Source organism: Acomys russatus, chromosome 32, assembly GCF_903995435.1.
Source record: "Acomys russatus chromosome 32, mAcoRus1.1, whole genome shotgun sequence".
NCBI lineage: Eukaryota > Metazoa > Chordata > Mammalia > Rodentia > Muridae > Acomys > Acomys russatus.
In genome coordinates, this window is record NC_067168.1 from 23,075,030 (window position 1) to 23,095,544 (window position 20,515).

Consider the following 20,515-nt stretch of genomic DNA (forward strand, 5'->3'; position numbering starts at 1 on the left):
TTTTTTGAGACAAGGTCTCCAATGTGGCCCTGGTTGTCCTGGAACTCACTTTGTGGGCCAGGCTGGCCTTGAGCTCAGAGGTCCTGAGTGCGGGGATGAAAAGTGTGTGCTGATGTCTGCATCTGATCAGGCTTTGGGAGTGTGAGGAGGCAGGCCATCTGCAGAGGGACACCGAGGGAGACGTCTTTAGGTTGGATCTTCAGTGTTGGTTTCTGGTTTGCCCTCAGGCATCATTTTAGTACTGGCCTTCTGTTGACATCCTTCCTGGGTGATATCTTTTTCGATTATGTTGCTATCTCCCAGGTAAAACACCGAGAAACTGTTAGTCCAGGAAGCTTAGTAATTGTTGTAATTTGGAATCTAATTGACTGTTTTTGTTTGGGAGAAGTGTTTTTGGTTTTGTTTCTATTTTGGAATGACTTTGCTAAACTAGTTTGTAATTTTAAAATGTTAAAGCCACTTGGAATCACCGCACCAGCCTCCCTGCTTCTACTGTCAGTCTCTGTGTGGCTGGGGCTGGGCCTGGGCCTGGGGCTGGGGCTGGGGCTGGGGCTGGGGCTGGGGCTGGGGCTGGGGCTGGGGCTGGGGCTGGGGCTGGGCCTGGGGCTGGGGCTGGGGCTGGGGCTGGGGCTGGGGCTGGGGCTGGGCGTGGGGCTCAGTAGGGGAACACGAGTGTAGAGCATGTGAAGCTTCTGCTTTACTCACAGCATCTCAAAACAACAGGCAAAAGGGCCACTAGTTACATATTTTTTTTAATATTGAAAATACTCCACATGTATCCATTTGGCATTCCGAAAACATGAGCTTCAGCTGTAGTAAGAGAAACTGCAGCAGCAACTACAGACACTCATAATTTGTCAGAATGCGGAGAACAAGTAACCTTCGTGTGTAAATGGAGCGCCTACATCTCTCCGGTACTCAGGGAACATTTTAGAAGGAATAGAAAGAGCGTGAGAGCCAACGGTTGGAGCAGAGTGTTGGGGAGTGTTGTCTTCTGGGTGTGACATAGCGACAAAACTCTTGAACGCACGGCAGCTATTATTAGCTACATAAGACTCGCACAAGGTGGGGCCTGTCAGCATCTCACGGTTATTGGAGGAGGTAGAGATGTTTTTCTTCAGTGGCCTAACTCTGGTTAGGTGCCCATGCTCCTAGCCTCTCTCCTATAATGAAACTCACTGGAGCACCCCGTAGGGGCGGAATGAAACAGGAAGGGAGTCAGTAGGAATGATCAGCTACAGTATGTACATGTAAGAAGATATAATGAAACTCATTACATATAATTAATATGTGCTAATAGAGCCCTAAGCTTTATTATAAATACACTGTTTTATACTTTATATACTATACTATATAATTTTACTGTATACTTATGTACTATACTATAAATTTACTTATTTTATGTTAATATTGTACTTCATACATTTTTGTATTCTATACATGTAATAAAGATCTATTTGGTTTTGTTGAATTTTTCATTGCAAAACAAATATACAACTTGGAATGAATTTGAGGCAAACTGGCCATAAACAGAATTTCTTTAAAGTGGCTAAGTTTAAAAAACGAGTAACAAAAGAAACAGTGTCTGGTACAATAGCAGCATCCCAGAAAAAAAAAATATAAAGTACCTGGATAAAACACTTGTTTTATAATGCTGCAGCTTTTTGTTGCTGTTAAGTACACACATTAGTTTATAAATTTCCTGTTAAATACAAATACGATTATTTAAAAGAACTGATTATATTTACTTCAACAAAGAGGTTAGTGTGTATTTTTAATTAAAGACTTCTTGGTTTTTCTTTGTTTGGTTTGTTTGTATGTTTTTTGTATTTTCCAGACCAAGCTTCTCTGTGTGTAGCCCTTGGTGTCCTGAAACTCACTCTGTAGCTCAGGCTGGCCTGGAACTCAGAGCCGCTTGCCTCTACCTCCCAGGTGCTGGGATTAAAGGCTTGTGCCACTACTGTGTTTTAATCCCAGCATTTGAAGGCAGAAGTAGATGGATCTGTCAGTCCGAGGCCAGCCTGGTCTACAGAGTAAGTTCCAGATAATCAGTGCTGCACAGAGAGAGTGTGCACAGCTACCCCAGGTACAGCATGTTTCTAAATGTTAGTTAGTGCGGTAGGACCGTTGGTGTGTGTATATACTGCAGGCACTGACTTCTGTATTCTGCTGTCATTTCAGGTAACATCTCACTTGTTGCATATCCAGTTTCCAGCACCAACTCACCAACAAAGATTTTACCAAAAACCTTAGGGCCAATAAATGTGAATGTTGGACCCCAAATGGTAAGAGAATTATCAAATCTCAGAATTGACACTCTGCTTAGGCAAGACTAATTTATAGAGCTGAAGATATTTGGTCAAAATTTCTACTTAATTATAGTTATCTTGTTTGCTCTAAATGAAAGTTTTGTTTTTATGTCCATGTAATTGATTAAGTATTAATAAAAGTTTTGTGTTTTTAATGTTTAATTTTAACATTTCAATCTGTGGGTTCTGAATGTGTAGTAAATATTAAGGCTTTTGCTCCCTTCATGAGGCCTTTCTTGGCTTTTCTTGTTTAATTAACTCAAAATCTGTTGTATTCTATCTTCTGTTTTCTTTTGCCTATGAAATAACTTTTGTGGAAGCCGTGTGTTCTCATGTAAATTGAAAGTATAACTAAACAGTTGAACTTATACCTGGAGCTAGAAATCTCAATTTTTTTTTCTATTAAAATATTATTGTAGATAAGCTCATGCTTGAAATTAACATTTTGGGAGCCAGAGGCAGGAGGATCACCACAAGTTCCAGGATAACCTGTCTACTTAGTGATTTGCAAGCGATCCAGGGAACTACATAGGGAAGCCCTGTCTGGAGAGAGAGAACAAGAAGAGAGGATGGAGAGAGAGGGGGTCAGGTAGAGAGGGAGTGAGAACAAGAAGAGAGGATGGAGAGAGAGGGGGTCAGCTAGAGAGGGAGTGAGAACAAGAAGAGAGGATGGAGAGAGAGGGGGTAGAAGAGAGGATGGGCTGGGGATGAATAGCCCCGGAAGCAACATTCCAAGACAAGGTTTCTCTGTGTGTATTCCTGGCTGTCCTAGAACTTGTTTTGTAGACCAGGCAGGCCTCAAACTCAGAGAGATCTGTCTGCTTCTGCCTCTCAAATGCTGGGATTAAAGGCATGTGCCACCACCTCCTGGCTAACATTTTAGTCCTTCACCCGGGGGCTGGAGTGACAGCTCAGAGGTTAAGAGTACTGGCTGCTCTTCCGAAGGTCCCAGGTTCAATTCCCAGCTACTACATGGTGGCCAACAACCATCTACAATGATACAATGAGATCCAGTACCCTCTTCTGGCATGCAGGAGTACATGCAGGCAGAACACTGTATAATAAATAAATAAATCATTAAAAAAATCCTTCACTCTAAAAATAATAGATGAAAGATAAATATGTGGTTTTTTTTTCCTCTAAAGGCATTTATTAATTCTGCTAGAGCTTGAAATATGTAGCACTCTTGGAAAACTTTGTTTATAATCAGAGTTGCATTAAATTACTCTGGCCAACTAGGTGGTTCCTGCCCCTTAGCCCTGTACTCAGGAAGCTGAGGCAGGAGCATCTTAGTATATTTAAAGTTGGGAGGACTGTCTCAAAAGACCTGCTATGGGGGCTAGAGAGATGGCTCAGTACTTAAGAGCACTGGCTGCTCTTGCACAGGGATCCTGCTTTGATTCCAGCACCTACATGGGGCTCACAGCTGTCTATAATAGTTTCAGGAGATCTAACACTTCTTGTGGCCTCCATGGCACCAGGCCTGTACGTGGTGCACAGACATACATGCAGGCAAAATACCCATACATGTAAAATACCTACTGTTAAAAAACAAAAGACAAAACAAAATTAAAAGATTTATACCTAATTTAAATTCTTTTTTTTGTTTTTTTGTTTTTTGTGTTTTTTCCTGAGAAGGATTTCTCTGTGTAGCTTTGGCTGTCCTGGACTCACTTTGTCGACCAGGCTAGCCTCGAACTCACAGAGACCCACCTGCCTCTGCCTCCTGAGTGCTGGGATTAAAGGCGTGCATCACCACCACCCAGCCTAAAATCTTTTGTTTTTAATTTTACGTAGATTGGTGTGAGAGTGTCAGATCCCTTAGAACTGGAGTTACAGACAGTTGTGGGCTGCCATGTGGGTGCTAGGAATTGAACCCAGGTCCTTTGGAAGAACAGACAACTCTCTTAACCACTGAGCCATCTCTCCAGCCCCTGTAATTTAAAATCTTAAACAAACATTTTAAATTTTAAATTATTCATTTACTTATATGTATACATGTGCATGTAAACACACAGCATGTGTAAACACAGAGAATGTGTAGAGGTCAGAGGACACCCTGCAGGAGTCAGCTCTTTCCTTCCACTGTGCAGTTTCTGGAGCTCTGAATTCAGGTGGTCAGGCTTGGTGACAGATGACTGTGCCTGCTGAGCCATTTCAAAGGGACTCTACTGAAATGTTAAAGAATAATTCTTCACTGTCAGTGCCTATATTTTTTCATTTATAGAGCAGTACCGGTAAATGTTGTCTGTCACACGGAGCATTCTGTGGACTATGTGACTTCAGAGTTTAGGTAGAACTGTCTTTTAATTCTTTCTGGTTTCAGGAAGTCTTTACAGTATTATAAACATGACATTTCTTTTGGTCAGTTGAAGACTGTTACTTATCTGTAGAATTCGAGTTAAAGATAAAACACAATCTACTGTAAGCATTGAAAAATGTAATCCAGCTTCAAATCCCATAGAGGCTCAGACTCAAATAAGTTGTCCCCATCAGACAGGGGCTAAGCATTTGCCCCTCTCTTAGCCACTATAGTAGATACAGATGAGATAACACACTTAACTAAAGCCTGTACTTTGAAATGGAATTATGTAAGTACTAAAATTAAATAGTAACTAAAATTTCAATTTTTATGCAAACAGTGCCCTTAGAGTATGCCTGTTACTTGCAGAGACCTTTTCTGTCTTAGACAGAATGACTGAGCTCCTGTTTTTCCTGCTGCAGCCTCCTGGGTGCTTGGTGAAAAACATTCTGATAAGGCTCCTCATCGAAGTAAGGAAAGATCACTGGAAAGTGAAAGAAAGGCTGTCTGTCCTATTACTGAGAGGCAAAGAACTTGGCTAAAGTCTGTACAGCCCTGGTGTCCTGTAGAGGAGGAACTTACGAGTAGTGAAATAAAGTATAGCATGCACAGGAGTGGTGTATTACTTGTCTTTTCTGGCCAATATTTGAGAAGAAAGAGTTATATATTGAATTTATAATCAGAGGGAAACAGTGTTAAGGATATGAAAAAGCGGGCCGTGGTGGCACATGCCAGTTAATCCCAGCACTTGGGAAACAGAGGAAGGCAGATTGCTATGAGTTCAAGGCCAGCCTGGTCTATAAAAGTGAGTCCTGGGCAGCCAAGGCTACATAGAGAAACCCTGCCTTGAAAATAAATGTATTATTATTATTATTATTATTTTTAAAGGATTTGGAAGATTTCAGCCTCATGATGCTTGGCTTATTTTCTTATAGACTTTAGTGCTTTGTTGGTTGAGGGGTGGAGGTTGGAGGAGGTTCTGTGTAGCCCTGGCCAGCCAATTGCTTCAGCCTTCAGGGTGCTGTGAGTGCAGATCTGAAACACCACCCTACTGGCCATAGTTTAAATCTGAAGAATTAAAAAGATTGTCTGAACAGAGCACTAAGATATGCCCAAAATGACCTCTTGATACTGGGTATAAAATGCTGAGTGAGTGGTTTTATATAAAAACCTAGTGCTGCTAATTACGACAACAGGAGAACAGATCTGGAGGCATTCCAGGGTAATATGTGTTGCCTTTCTATCACATGTCACAGAGCCGTAGGGAAGGGCAGAATGAGGAGAGCATGTGTTTGGGGGATCTCGGCAGCGGTGTCCATGTGTCCGTCTCCACCAGAAGACAGAACACTGATTCCACTTAGATTTCAAAGAACCCTTCAGGGAGCCTCAGGGACCAGAGAGAACTATTACAGAGTTATGGCCTCTGAAGAGACCTCATTAGAATGCTTAGGGGGAGCTATGGGAACGGGGCCACCAACAATAGGGCCACCACCCTTAGCACCCTCAGCAGGGCCCCTGGAGTTTTAAGGACTTCACTCTGGCTAAACCTGAGTCTGTGGCTTCCACACTGAAAAGAATTTCATGCCTACCCAGTTCAAGAAACAGAATTGGAGATTTTATTAAAGATACTGTATATTGATTTAATTTTGTGTAGATAGGTGTTTTTCATGCATGTTTGTTTGCGCATCACATACAAGCAGTGCCTGTAGAGGTCAGAAGAGGACATGGAATCTCCAGAAACTAGTTAACAGGTTGTTGTGAGTGACCATATAGGTGCTGGGAGTCAGACCCGAGTCCTCTGAGAGCAGTAACTGCTCTTAACCAGAGCCTTCTCTGCAGCTCTGTCATTAAAGATATTCTAAGATAGGTGTAAGCATCAGGTCAGGAGAGAGGTGCACAGAATAAAGGAAGGCGTATTGGACGGTATGTTTAGCGATTCTCTGTGATTAGCAGCTCCTGGATTTTACAGTAGTTAGACACAGTGCTTGTGGGATTTGAAGTTGGTGACTAGAGATAAAATCCCAGCCCACAGAAATACAGGAAACAGCTTCATTTGAGGTTCTCAGGCAATGTCTGGGGAATGGAATGGGGACCCACCCAAGATCATAAGTTTTAGGCCTAATTTATTGTTAACTTGAAAGGAAAATGTCTGCACATGAAGGAAATAGTATTTCTGTACGAGCAACCTTCATAGCAAATGCTGATTGTGCAGCGGACTGTAATCAGAGCTCCTGCATGGGAGTCACTTCATGTCCCCCATGTGTCCCTGCCTTTCTCTCCTGCCTCAGGAGGACATAGAAAAAGCCCTCCACAGTATAGACCTGCAGCCTCACGTGAAGACAGTGGGCAGAGACCTGACAGGTCTATTACCCTGTTTGGTGGGACATCAAGTCCCTCAGAAATAAGTTGCTAAAACAGCTAACCTGGTTTAAAGCTTCAGTAGTGCCTCTGCCCCTCTGCCCCACTGCACAGCAGCTACCTGGAGGCACTGCGGAAGGACCCAGCCTTGTGGAAGCACACCTGCTCAGGGCAGAGCTGGTGCCAGAAGTCTGTGTCCAGTTCTACTAAGCTGCTCTGCTTGTCTTCCTTCCTTCCTTAAATTTAGTTCAAGGTCTCTCTGGCTCTAAACAGATGGCAATGGTGAGGGAAATTTTGAGTGCTGGTGCCCAGAAGGCACGCTTAGCATGATTTATATCCCCCACATTGCTGTTGGCTAGAGATACATGGAGGTGGGGGATGTATTTCCAGGCATGGTGGCACACTCCTTTAATTCCAGCATTCGGGAGACAGAGGCAAGCCAAGCTCTGATTTTGTTGCCAGCCTGGTCTGCAAAGCAGGTTCCAGGATAGCCAGGGGTACACAGAGAAACCCTATCTTGAATTTAAAAAAAAAAAAAAAAAAAAAGGAAGAAGAAAAAATAATAATTATTCTTTCTTCTTAGCTTATCTTTACATTAACCTGCTACCCTAAGGAATGGTCTCCTGCTCAGATGACTGACAGGTCCAGCTGGGCTAATGCTGTCTTTACATTTATATGCCGTCTTTTTTATGTGTCTGGGTGCTTTGCCTGCATATATGTCTGTGTGCCATCTGTGTGTAGTATCCATGGAGGTAAGGAGTCATCAGAGGACTGTGAGCTGCTGTGTGGGTGCTGGGAATTGAACCCTGGGTCCCCCGATAGATAACCATTGACCCCTCTCTCTAGCCCCGAGCTGGGCTAACTCTTAAGATTGGGGACAAGAGTATGTCATGATTTGGGCAGTGTTTTTTCACCCAGGGTGAACTAGAAGTCATATTCTTGTTTGTTTGTTTGTTTTTTACCAGAATGTTGTAGCTTTCCTTTAATAGGCCCAGCCATGATAACTCCACTTTTTTAAATCTTAAGGAGAGATGTCCTTGGTGGTCTTTCAAGGGAAACAGTAGGTGGGGTTCAAAGCTGATGAAGGAGAGGTCTGTCTTTAGTGGCCTCCATACCTGCCATACATGGCTGACTACCTCATCGGAACCCTGGCCCCTTCTGTCCCCAAAGGATGCTTCAAGAAGTATCTTAGAAGCAGAGATCCAGCCTTTCCCAGACATTGAATATGCTGGTGCTTTGATGTGGAAACCCCCCCCCCCCCCGACTGTCCTGGACTCTCCTTGTAGACCAGGCTGGCCTCAAACTCACAGTGATCCACCTGCCTCTGCCTCCCTAGTGCTGGGATTAAAGGCGTGCGCCACCACACCCAACGAACTTGTCATTTGCTAGAGCTGTTTTCTGGCTATGAGACTCCTCGCAGATTGGAAATTAGATACAGACTCATCTTGAAGTAAAGGAAAAGTAAAAGTTTATTGCAGAAAAGAAGTGCAGTAGGGCTGCCTCAGAAGTAGAGTAGCCATGAGAAGAAAAGAAACACAAGGTACCCTCGTAAGGGCAGAGTAGCCAGGAACAAAGATAGACTTTTCACTTCATGGAAAAGGGATGAAGTATTCATGCTTTTTCCAGGAAAGGTTTTGAATTCTTGTGGCTTTAGAGGAACCATAAAAATTTAGTGCATGTGTGCCGTTTTTAAATATTGCTCACAAGGGGCCTGCATTTACATGTTCCAGCTCTTCCTCTGAGCAGAGTTTTCACTCTGTGTGTTAACATTACAACAAGCTATTCTAGAAGTTCGTGGATAGTCACCTTGATGGTCACTGGTCTTAGCAGTGGCCTGTAGCTACCTGTTTTTCTGCCCACTTATAAGAAGTGCAGCTGGCTACCTGTTACCATAAGGTGTTCAGTAGTCTTCCTGTTTGTCAGTGCCCTACACCTGCCTGTCATTACAGCCAGAATTCCTTTTCCTATATCACAGTGAGCGATACATGTCTGTCTTTTTTTGTTGTTGTTTTTTGTTTGTTTTGTTTTATTAATTATATACCATGAATAGACTAACATCCGGGAACGTCATTCCTTGGGTCTCCTTTTCTTCATTACTCTTTTTCCTTCCTTACTAAGTAGCCAAAGATGGCCTTGAAGTTACAAGCACTGGCTGCTCTTCCAGAGGACCCGAGTTCAATTCCAAGTGTCTGCATGGCAGCACTCAGCCATCTGTAACCCTAGTTCTAGGGGATCTGAAATCTTCTTCTGGCCTCCATGGGCGTCAGGAATGCAAATGGTGCACAACCGCATATGCAAGCAAAACCCTATACATACTAAATAAGCAAATGAATGAATGAATGAATACATACATCTTTTTTTTTTTTTTAAAAGATAGGGTCTCATTATGTAGCCCTGGCTGGTCTGGGGCTCTCTCAAATGTTCAGAGATTTGCCTGGCTTGTTACTGTCACTTTTTTTTTTTTTTTAACATTTATGTAGTGTGTGTGTGTGTGTGTGTGTGTGTGTGTGTGTACATGCATGTACGCATGTGCACACACATACTTGTGCTCAGGTGCACAGTAGAGGTGAGTGTGCTGTGTAGAGGTCAGTCCTCTCCTCCTACCATGTGGTCTCCAGGGACTGAACTCTGCTTTCAGGCCTGGCAGCGAGCACCTTTACCTACTGGGCCATTTACCCCTCTTACTGTCACTTTTAATCATTGTCTCGTCTCGGGGTGTAGATCACTGATAGGATACTTACTTCAAATGCACTGGTCTTGGGTTCAGTCCCCAGAACTTAGCGGGAAAGGGAGGGAGGAAGAAAGAAAAGAGAACCAGAATTAAAAACAACATTGTTTTTTACCTCTGTTCATGATCTAACATTTTATAAAACTTTGTATTTGCTCAGAGGATTCTTGGCCAGACTATTGCTTATCACCCTTATTCTTTTTTTAACCTCTTATTTCTTTCTTTTATTGTAAATAGTTTTTTCCTTACATAATCTCTCCTGATTACAGTTTCCCCTTCCAGACTCATCAGTTTCTTAAAGTCTTGTTTCTGCCCTGCCCTTTTGAACTCTTGGAAACCAAATCGTCACTGAAGGTGGAAATTTCAAACAAGGATGAGCAAGATTGCTCAGAAAGTAGAGGCACTTGCTGCAAACCTGTGATCTAAGATCCCTTCCGGGAACTTAACATGATGGAGAGGAGGGACCCAGCTCCTGAACGCTGTCCTCTGCCCCCACATATGTGCTATGGCATGCACATGCGCTCACCCCCAACATAAACACCAACACATACTCTCACACACATACAAATAAATTTAAAAGACTTTATGAAAAGAATTATCATTGGTTGTAAAAACTAATTTAGATTTATTTTTACTTGTCTGTGTGTCCCACATGTGGGGGTCCCCATAGAGGCTAGAAGAGGCCATTGGACCCCCAGAGCTGGAGTTACAGATGCTGGCACTGGTGCTGAGAGCCTAATTCGGGTCTTCTAGAAGAGCAGCAAGTAACTGCTGACCCATCCCTTCAATCTGGGAAGCTAACTTAGCAGTCCTTGCTTTAGTATTGCCTTTCTCAAGGTTAGCATATAAAGGATATATATCTTATGAATATTCATGTGTATATTATGATGATCTCCTGGCTATTTTAGTCCAGAAGAAAAGAAACTACTCACATAGTGAGGGCAAACATGTCATATTAATTGAATATAATACCTGATAATTATGAAAACTCTTCTTCAGCTTTTCTGACCGTAATGGCAGTAGTACTTCTAATGTGTTGCTTGAGCAGCCAGGCTTCTTTTTAAAGATGCTTAGGTACTATTAGATCATATTAAAGATGTGTGAGGTTTGAGGAACAGTTGACGCTAAAATTTATAATATTCCATGTTCCCTCTGTTAGTACTAGGAATTAAAGTTGGGGTCTTATGCTTGCTAGGCAAATGCTCTGTGAGCCTCATGTTCAACCTCCATTATTTTCTAAGCTGTCTATAGCCAATTTCTGCTTGCTAGAGAACATTGTGATATATGATATAATTAGTGAGAACTATGTCCTTTGTGTTACAGGGTGTTGTTCTGTGAGATAGGGTCTCATTGTGCTGCCCTGGCTAGGCTGGAACTCAGTCTATAGACTAGGCTGGCCTCAAACTCACAGAGACCTGTGTCTCTGCCTTCCAAGCTCTGGGATTACAGATCTTTTTAAAAATTTATTTTATTTTATTTTTTTTTTAAAGACAGGGTTTCCTCTGTGTAGCCTTGGCCTTGGTTGTCCTGGACTTGCTCTGTAGACCAGACCAGGCTGGCCTCGAACTCACAGAGATCTGCTTGCCTTTGCCTCTCAAGTTCTGGGACTAAAGGTGTATGCCACTACTGCCTGGCTTTTGGGGGTAGAAGGGGCAGGGAGAGGATTACAAATTTGAACCACCACTTCCAGCTTTTCTGTGAATGTCTCTTGGCATTTGTATAGGCCCTGCAGACAGATGTGGTACATAAGACACATTCTCTTATCGTGTGAGGTGTTACACTGAAGTAAGTGACTTGTGTGGATTGGTGGCTATGAATGTATTTTGAATGCAAGACAGAATTTTATGAGAGGCACAAACATGGCCAATTTCATGTTTTTCTCATGAAGCAAGCTTCTGAACACCTTAGTATTCTTTTTTTATTGTTGTTGTATTTTGAACATTTAGAGAATGTGTAAGGTGTGTGTGTTAAGGTTTCTGTTGCTGCCAAGAGATACTATGGCCAGCTATGTCAACTCTTACAAAGCGAAACATTTAATTGGGGACTGCCATACAGTTCAGAGGTTTAGTCCATGTCACCATGGCAGACAGACATGGTGATGAATCAATAGCTGGATTGGCAGGCAGCGGGAAAACAGAATGACAGTAGGCCTGGCTGGAGCTTCTGAAACCTCAGAGCCTGCCCTCAGTGACACACTTCTTCCAACGAGACCACAGCTATTCCAACAAGATCATACCCCCTAATAATGCCACTCCTTATGAGCCTATAGGGGCCATTTTCATCTAACCACCAGTGTGTGTGTGTGTGTGTGTGTGTGTGTGTGTGTGTGTGTACATACACACACGTGTATACACGTGCACATGTGTGTATAGACATGTATATACACATGTATATAAGCATGCCAGTGCCATAGTAATAGTATAGACGTCAGGAGTCAGTTGTCTTCTTTTAAACATGTGAATCCCCAGGGTTTAACTTACATTATCAGGGTTGATGCAAGTGTCTACTGGCTAAACCATCTCTTGTTGCTTTTAAGACAAGATTTCCTGTCAACCCTTCCTGCCAAGGCTACCTGGAACTCCTGATCCTCCTACCTCTATCTCACAGGTGTGTGCCACTATGCTTGTATCCAGCTCTCTCTCTCTCTCTTTTTTTAATAGTATGTGGGTGTTTTTTTTTTTAAGATTTATTTATTTTTTTATTATCATGTATACAGTGCTCTGCCTGCACAGATACCTGCAGGCCAGAAGAGGACATCAGATCACATCATAGATGGCCATGAGCCACTATGTGGTTGCTGGGAATTGAACTCAGAACCTTCCTCTTAACCTCTGAGCCATCTCTCCAGCCCCCTGTATCCAGCTCTTAATACATTCTTAACAGTTTTTATTTTGCAGATGGAATTTTTCAGATATCTGTCAGGTTATAGTCTCATTTTTTACTTTTTAATTATAGAATCAGTGTACTAAAATTATTTGCCAAACATCTGTATCTACAAACATTTCCCTAAGCTCCAGCCAGTGTAATGCTAGATGCAAAATTGCTAAATTCAAGCAAATAATAACCGTTCTTACAGCCAGGCAGTGGTGGCCACATGCCTTAAATCCCAGTACTTGGGAGGCAGAGACAGATGGACTTCTGGATTCAAGGCCAACCTAGTTTACAAAATGAGATCCAGGATAGCCAGGACTACACAGAGAAACACTGTCCCGGGGGGTGGGGGGAGGATTCTTAAATATTTAGTAAATAAGGAGCCAGAGCTTGAGTATGGAGACAGTGCAGATTAGTATTTCAGCTTTCAGGAGACAGTGAAAATAAGATTGTTTCTTTTAAATACAGTCTATACTGATTTTTTTTTTTCCTCTTGAGGCTTTACCTAAATGTTACTAGTATGGAATTTTTCAAATTTTTATGAAAATAGGGAGCGTTCTTGCGTACCCAGCTCATCGTTTATCCATTGAGGGGTCAGTGTTGTATTAAACTCCCACTCACTGGAGGATGCTTCTTTGGGACAGGGCTTCACTGTGCAGTCCTGGTTAGTTTAAAACTTGCTGCATACATGAATGACGGCCTTGAAGCGTGTGGAGGATCCTTCTGTCTCTGCCTCCTCCGTGCTGAGATTACAGGTGTGCACCACCACACCTGGCTTTCTTTTTCCTTTCCTTTCCTTTTAAAATTATTATTAGCCATTCCTTCAAGGTCTCATGAGATGGCTCAGCATCTGTCACCAAATCTGATGGCCTGAATTCAATGCCTAGACTACATGATAGAAGGAAAGAAGTGATTTCCACAAGTTGTGTGACCTCCACGTGGGTACCACACACTAGCTTTTTTTTTTTAACGTTGTATTAATTACATTTCTATTGTTCTAGTAGAACACCACTACTGAGGCAGTTTATAGAGAAACTTTACCTGGACTTAACGGTTCCAGAGGAATAAGAATCCTTTATGGTGGGAAAGCACTAGCAGTTACAGCGTCAAGCTGATAGTTCACAACTTGAAGCAGAGAGCAGACTGGGAGTGGCTAGAATCTTTAAGCTCTCCAAACCCACCCCTACTGCCATACTCCTTCCAGCGAGGCCCCATCTCCTGAACCTCCTTCACCACCAGCTGAGTATTCAGATATCCAAGGTTATGGTGGACAGCCCATTAAAACCAACCCGGGGTGGGGGACAGGGATAATCTATGCAAAGACAGGGGGGAAAGACCTTTTAAAAAAATTACCTAGCAACAGATGCTCTGTTTTTCATCTTTTGCTAAAAAGTATGTTCTTTGACAAGTAAAAATGATAAGCCCTAGAAAGCAGTTTTAGTTGTAAAAGTTGACAGGAAACACAGCTGTAACCTGAAAGGAAATAAAAATTTGTTTTGAGGATCCTATGAGTGATCATGATGCAGGAACACAATTCTTCTATGATACGTTGACGGAACATCAGCCAGCAGGGGGCGTTCTGCTATAGGTTTCAGATGCTGTAGGTGATACCCTTAGTTTTGGGGTTGGTGGTTGCTAGTGAGACACTAAACACATTCTGAGGTTTAAACTTAAGTAATAGCTGAAAGAAATTTAGGTCAAATACAGATGAGCAGTAAGCAGCCTCCCAGCATTTGGTAGGTAGAAGCAGGAGGTCAGGAGCTGCATGGTGAGTTTGGGGCCAGCTGGGGCTGTTTGAGATCCTGCCTCAGAGAAAGCAAACACTAAAACGCAAAAGGGAAGGGAAAGCAGGGCAGTGGTGGCACACACCTAAATCCCAGCACTTGGGAAGCAGAGGCAGGTGAGTTCCAGGACAGCCAAGGTTACACAGAGAGGGTGCAAAAAAGGAAAAAGAAAAAGATATTAAGACCAAGATCATTGTGCAGAAATGGTTAACGTTATTTATAATTTAATAACTATCTAGAACTGAATAATTTAAAGTTCATATGCATCTAATAATTAAAGATATTAAATTCACACGGTACAGTGCTTTATGTATTTTAAGATGGTTTCCTGTGGCCTAGGCTGTCCTCACGCTTGCTTTGTAGCCAAGGATGACCTTGAATTTATGATCCTCCAGATGCTCCCGTTGAGACGCTAGGATTACAGGCATGGCCATCGCGGTGGTAGGGATCAAGCCCAGGACTGGGGGTTGGTCTGGTGCTATGGATTCTAGTGCTGATTACTGGCCCCCAGGATCTGGTTGCCACCCCGATGAGTGTAATTTGAAAGAAGAGAAGGAGGTGGGGTTCATGGTCCTGGGCTTGCAGGGAGGGGAGCTTAGGGAGTATGTGGCCAGGAGGAAGGGAGGAGGGGAGAAGCAGGAGAGGAAGCCCGAGAGAAGAAAGGAAGTTTCATGGGGCAATATGGACCATGAACACATGGCCGTGAAGGCTGGCCTAATGGAACAGAAGCAGCCCAAACAGAGCATATGGCAGCTAATATTGGGGTACATGTAACTGGGAGATAGCAAAATAGCCTCAAGAGTTAATACCTGCCCAGTTACTGTGTTTTGAAGTGTTTATAATTCTAAAAGGTCTCTGTCTTGATTATTTGGGAATTAGCTGGGGTAGATAAGCCTTCTAGAGTCTACTATCGATTCAGCAACGAAGCACTCTACCTAAATTTAGCTCTATCCCCATTGTATGTATGTATGTAGTTTTTTGATACAGGGTCTCACTGAGTAGCCCAGACTAGGTTTCACTTGCTATGTAGATAAACCAGGCTGACCTTGTGCTAGCTCTTGTAAATCAGGCTCTACTACAGTTTGTATACTTAATTCTAAATAAAGCCTTTACTTCTCTTTTTCTCAGGGGTAAAGGTTGGAAGTTTTCTTTGTTTGTTTGCTTTTGGGGGTGGCTCATGACAGGGTTTCCCTGTGTAACAGAGCTCTGGCTGTCCTGGGCTCAATTTTTAGATCAAGCTGGCCTCACAGACATCCGCCTGCCTCTGCCTCCCAAGTGCTGAAATTAAAGGTGTGCACCACCACACCTGGCTCTGTTTGCTTCCTTTTAAGAAAGTGTCTCATTTGGTGCTTCTAGTTGGCCTCACACTTGCTAAGATTCTCCTCCCTCTGCCTTCCAAATGCTCGAATTAAAGATTGATTTGTGGGGAGCTGGAGAGAGGGGTCATTGAGAGCTCCTCCAGAGATCCTGAGCTCAATTCCCAGCAACCACATAGTGACTCATGACCATCTGTAATGAAATCTGATTCCCTCTTCTGGTGTGCAAAAACAGAGTGTTCGTATGCATTAAATAACTTGATTGATTGATTTGTGTACACAGTGTGTGCTTGAAGACCAGGAGTGTACATTAATTATCTTCCTATGTTCTTTCTGGGAATTCATACAAGGCAGGGTATCTCCCTGAACTTGGGGTGCATAGTTTTGGCTAGACTGAAAGCTGGTAAGCCCTAAGAATCCTTCCATCCCTCATTCCCTCAGAGCTGGGTTACAGGTGTGTATGGTGTGTCAGCTTGTTATGTTGATGGGATTCAAACTGCAGTCCGTACAGTTGCACAGCAAACACTCCTGACCAAGGCACCATCTCTCCAGCTCCCAAACTGCTTCCCATGTAAGACAAAGCTTTTCATTTTTCTGATGGTAAGAAATTGTCATTTGCCAATTTAATCCTTCTAAATTGCTGTTTACTTCCTCCAATGTACATTGTGGCATTATGTCAGGAACCAGGATACTGGCATTTTAAGGTAATAGAATGGAGATGAATCATAGGTTCTACTGGTAGGTTAGATGATTGGTAGTAGAGCTGTTCACACAGCACTTGCTGCTCACGTTAGCCAGCAACACCATGTCTCTGTCTGTCTGTCTGCCTGCCTATCTATGTATCCATCTGTCTGTCTAATATGTGGTATTTTACTTGCATGTGTGTCTATGTGCCATGGATGTGCCTGGTGCCTGAAGAGGCCAGAAAGGACATTAGATCCCCTGGAATTGGAGTTACAGGTGGCTGTGAGCTGCCATGTGGGTGCTGAGAACCAAATCCAGGTCCTCTGGAAGAGCAGCCGATGCTCCTAACTGCTTGAGCCATCTCTAGCTTCCCCCTTCTTCTTCTTTTTTTTTTTTTAAGTTATAATTTAAATGTTGCCTTTTAAAAATAGTTTCTTTCTTATTTGAGACAGGGTCTCACTACGTAGCCCTAGCTGGCCTGGAACTCTCTATGTAGACCAGGCTAGCCTCAGGCTCACAGAGATCCTCCTGCTTCTGCCTCCCTAGTGCTGGGATTAAAGGCGTGGATACTAAATTTTATTTTCTTGTTACCAACTCTACAGATTATAAGCACACCACAGAGAATCACCAATTCAGGAAGTGTTCTGATTGGGAGTCCATATACCCCTGCACCAGCAATGGTCACCCAGACTCACATAGCTGAGGCTACTGGCTGGGTTCCCAGGTAAGAGTATCAAAAATTACTGTTTCTAAGCCCCCCCCCTTACTGTCTTACTGTGTTGTTGTCTTCTTCCTACCTCCCTTTTTTACATTTTACATTTATTTATTTGCCAATGTGTACACATAAAGCCATGGAGCATGTGTCAGGGTTAGAGGAGGACTCTGGGAGTCAGTTCTCTTTCCACTGTGTGAGTCCTAGAGATGAAACTCAGTGTTGTCAGGCTTGCCAGAGGTGCCTCTGTCTGTCATGTCACCAGCCCAGAGATTTTAAGCTATGTATATATGTGTATGGGGGTGTGTAGTATGTGATTGTGGGTGCAGGTGCCTCTTAAGTACAGAAAAGAACACTGGCTCCCTAGAGCTGGGGTTACAGGTAGTTGTGACTCACCCGAGGTAGATGCAGTAAGCTAAGGAACTCTGCTCCCCAAAAGAGTAGCATGCACTCTTATCTGCAGGGCTGTCTCCAGAACTTTTTTCAAAATTCTGTGTGTGTGTGTGTGTGTGCGTGCGTGTGTGTGTGTGTGTGTGTGTGTGTGTGTGTGATATGTATGTGTTCAATGTCTGTATGTTCAATGTTGGGCATATGTATTGTAAATGAACATGTGTATGCATGTATACATATGGAGGCCAGAGGTTAACATAGGGTGTCTACCTTGATCACTCTTCATTTTATTTACTGAAGGGAGGGCTCTTGTTGAAGCCAGACTATTGTACTTTAAGGCAACTGTTTTTATTTGGGGATCCTTAAATCTCTTTCTCCCTACTCCACCCCAATCCCATCCAACACCCCAACACCAGGTAGGAGAGGAAGGTTTGTGGGGAGAGGGGGCATAGTTTTCCTTATCTATTTCCTCCTGTTCAGTGTCATCGGGTTCTTTGGGGCAAGTCCAATCCTCTCCCATGACTTTTCCTCGTCACACTGCATCCACAGCACCCAGGAGCAGGGTGGGGTGGAGGAACACCAGCAGTCTCTCTTTGGGTCTGGCGTTTATCCGCACTGACAAAGACCACACCCTCACATGAGGTAGTTCGAGCTGAAAAACATCATGCACCCTCTCATGAGGCAGTCATCGGTTGTGGACAAACTGGAGCAGTCCCCATATCCCACACCTGGGATTAAAGCAAAAACATAAACCAAAACTTCCACAGCACCAGACCTTGCCAATTTACCCCAATAATCCCCTAACTTGGCCTCCTGAGTAAATGCTGGGATTAATGGCAGGTCACCCCACATTCCTATCTTTTATATGTGTTCTGGGGTCTGGTCCGCCGCCTTGCATGGCAAGTGATTCATACTCTGAGCCATTTCCCCAGCCCTGTACTTCCCTCCCTTGTTTTGTTAGTCTGGTTCTTTTGGTTGGGGGAGGGGGTATTTATTTGTTTTGGGAGGTTTTGCGATAGGGTCTCATGTAGTTCAGCCTGCCCTCCAGCTCACTACTTCAGCTAAATTAGCATCTTGAACTCCTGATCAGGCTGCCTCCACCTTCTGAGTGCTGGGATTACAGGTTGCTTTGAGTGTGGTGCTGTTGTTGCTTGAGAAGTCTTAGGCTATAGCCCTGGCTGACCTGTACTTGATTCGTAGCCCTGATGGGCCTTGAACTCTTAGTGATCCGTCTGCCTCAGCCTCTTGAGCATTGAGATTACTGTTATTTGCTACTGTACCCAGCTAGTTTATACCTTTAAAAACTCACATTGTTTTAAAATCACCAGTTATAATTGGATTCTGTATGTAGCCTATGTTCAGTGAGTATAGCCTTATTTATGCTGAGAAAATCAGTTTAACAACTTTTAACTACATCTTCTGACTTTCAAAATTCTGAAATAGGACTTTTCATGGTTATAATACTTAGCTACTCAGCTACTTTAGAGATATAAAAACTAATTTTATATATTTTTAAAAATATTTATTTATGTATACAGTGCTGTGCCTGCATGTACTTCTACATGACAGAAGAGGGCATTAGATCACATTATAGATGGTTGTGAGCCACCATGTGGTTTCTGGGAATTGAACTCAGGACCTCTGGAAGAGTAGTCAGTGCTCTTAACCTCTGAGCCATCTCTCCAGCCCAATTTTATATTGTTTTAACACATATGAAAGGGATTGTGTTAAGTGTTGGTTTTACTCATAATTTTCCCTTTGAGTTACTTAAAAGTCAGAAAAGAAACTAGAAAAAGAGGACAAAATACTAACATTTTCATTAAAACTTCCCTTCATAGCTGGACACAGTGGCGCACACCTGTAATCTCAGCAGTTGGGGAGCAGAGGCAGGTGGATCTCTGTAGTTCAATGCTAGCCTGGTCTAAGTGAGTCCAGGACAGCGAAGTCTACACAGAGACACCCTATGTCAATAAAACCAAAACCAACCAACCAAACAAAAACAAGACAAAAAGCTTACATTTAAAAAAGTAAATACAAAAATACATAAATAAATACTAGGTAATGAGATAGCTCTCTTATCATTTTACCACCATTATTATCAAACCCTCTGTGTTTCTCTTTGTCTTTAAGACAAAGCTTTTGCTAGCCTTTCTCCTCTGTTACTTCCGCCCCCATCCCATCTTCTGTAAAAGGTAACGAAGCCAGGGGTGGTGGTGCATTACTGCAATCCCAGTACTTGAAAGGCTGAGGCAAGATGACCACTGAGAGAGTTCAAGGCCAGCCTGGGTGACATAGTAAAACCTTGTCTCTCAGGGATGGTGTAAGTGGAGGCAGCATAGGCATGCAAGAAAGAAGAGGAAGCGCTGGAGACAGGCTGACTGGAGACAGGCTGAGGAGTAAAGGACACTTGTTCTTCCAAAGGAACAGAGCTTGGTTGTCAGCATCTACATCAGGTGGTTCACAAGCAACCTCCTAACCCTAGCTCTAAGACATCTGGCACCTTCTAGCCTCTGTGGGCCCCCACCACATACGTGTTACATATATATACATAGACACACATACACATAAATAAAGATTAAATGGACAAAAGGAAAATATTAAAACAATACCCCCAACCTTTTTTTAAAAATCATTTTTGAAATTTTATTACTTGAGGCATTATATACCTGGTGATATACTGCTTGGCTTCTAGCCTAGGTGAGTGCGGAGCAAACAAACAGTAAATGTTCATTAAGAATGACCTTACTTCAAGGATAAATAAATAAGTTAATGAAGAAACAGCCCATTTAAGTGCTTTATGCCATATGTAAATTGACAGGCAAGCATTCATATGCTATAAAGACAAGAGTTTCATAAGAATTAATTTGTGAATCTGTACTGTTTTCTCCCCCAAGTATTCATTGAACTTATTCCATTTAAGGGTATTGCATTGTCATGTCTTTATCCCATCGTAAAAATAGTTTTGTATGTGTACATTTAGTGTAGAGTGAGATAGTTTATAGTAAATTATTTAAGAAATAGAGTTGTGTTTATGTGTTGTGCTTAAGCTATCTTTTTGTCT

General features: G+C 42.8%; 1 protein-coding gene across 9 annotated transcripts in view; it reads left to right on the plus strand.

Moving 5' to 3' along the window:
• The window catches only part of Tfdp2 (transcription factor Dp-2), a 124,519-nt gene that overhangs the window by 73,044 nt on the left and 30,960 nt on the right, over window positions 1–20,515 (plus strand). For all 9 annotated transcript variants that reach the window (XM_051140666.1, XM_051140669.1, XM_051140660.1 and 6 more), the window contains 2 exons: window positions 2,182–2,285; window positions 16,955–17,076. In XM_051140666.1, the coding sequence (XP_050996623.1) occupies window positions 2,283–2,285; window positions 16,955–17,076 (125 nt within the window). In that variant the 5' untranslated portion in view covers window positions 2,182–2,282. The remainder of the gene's footprint in view (window positions 1–2,181; window positions 2,286–16,954; window positions 17,077–20,515) is intronic.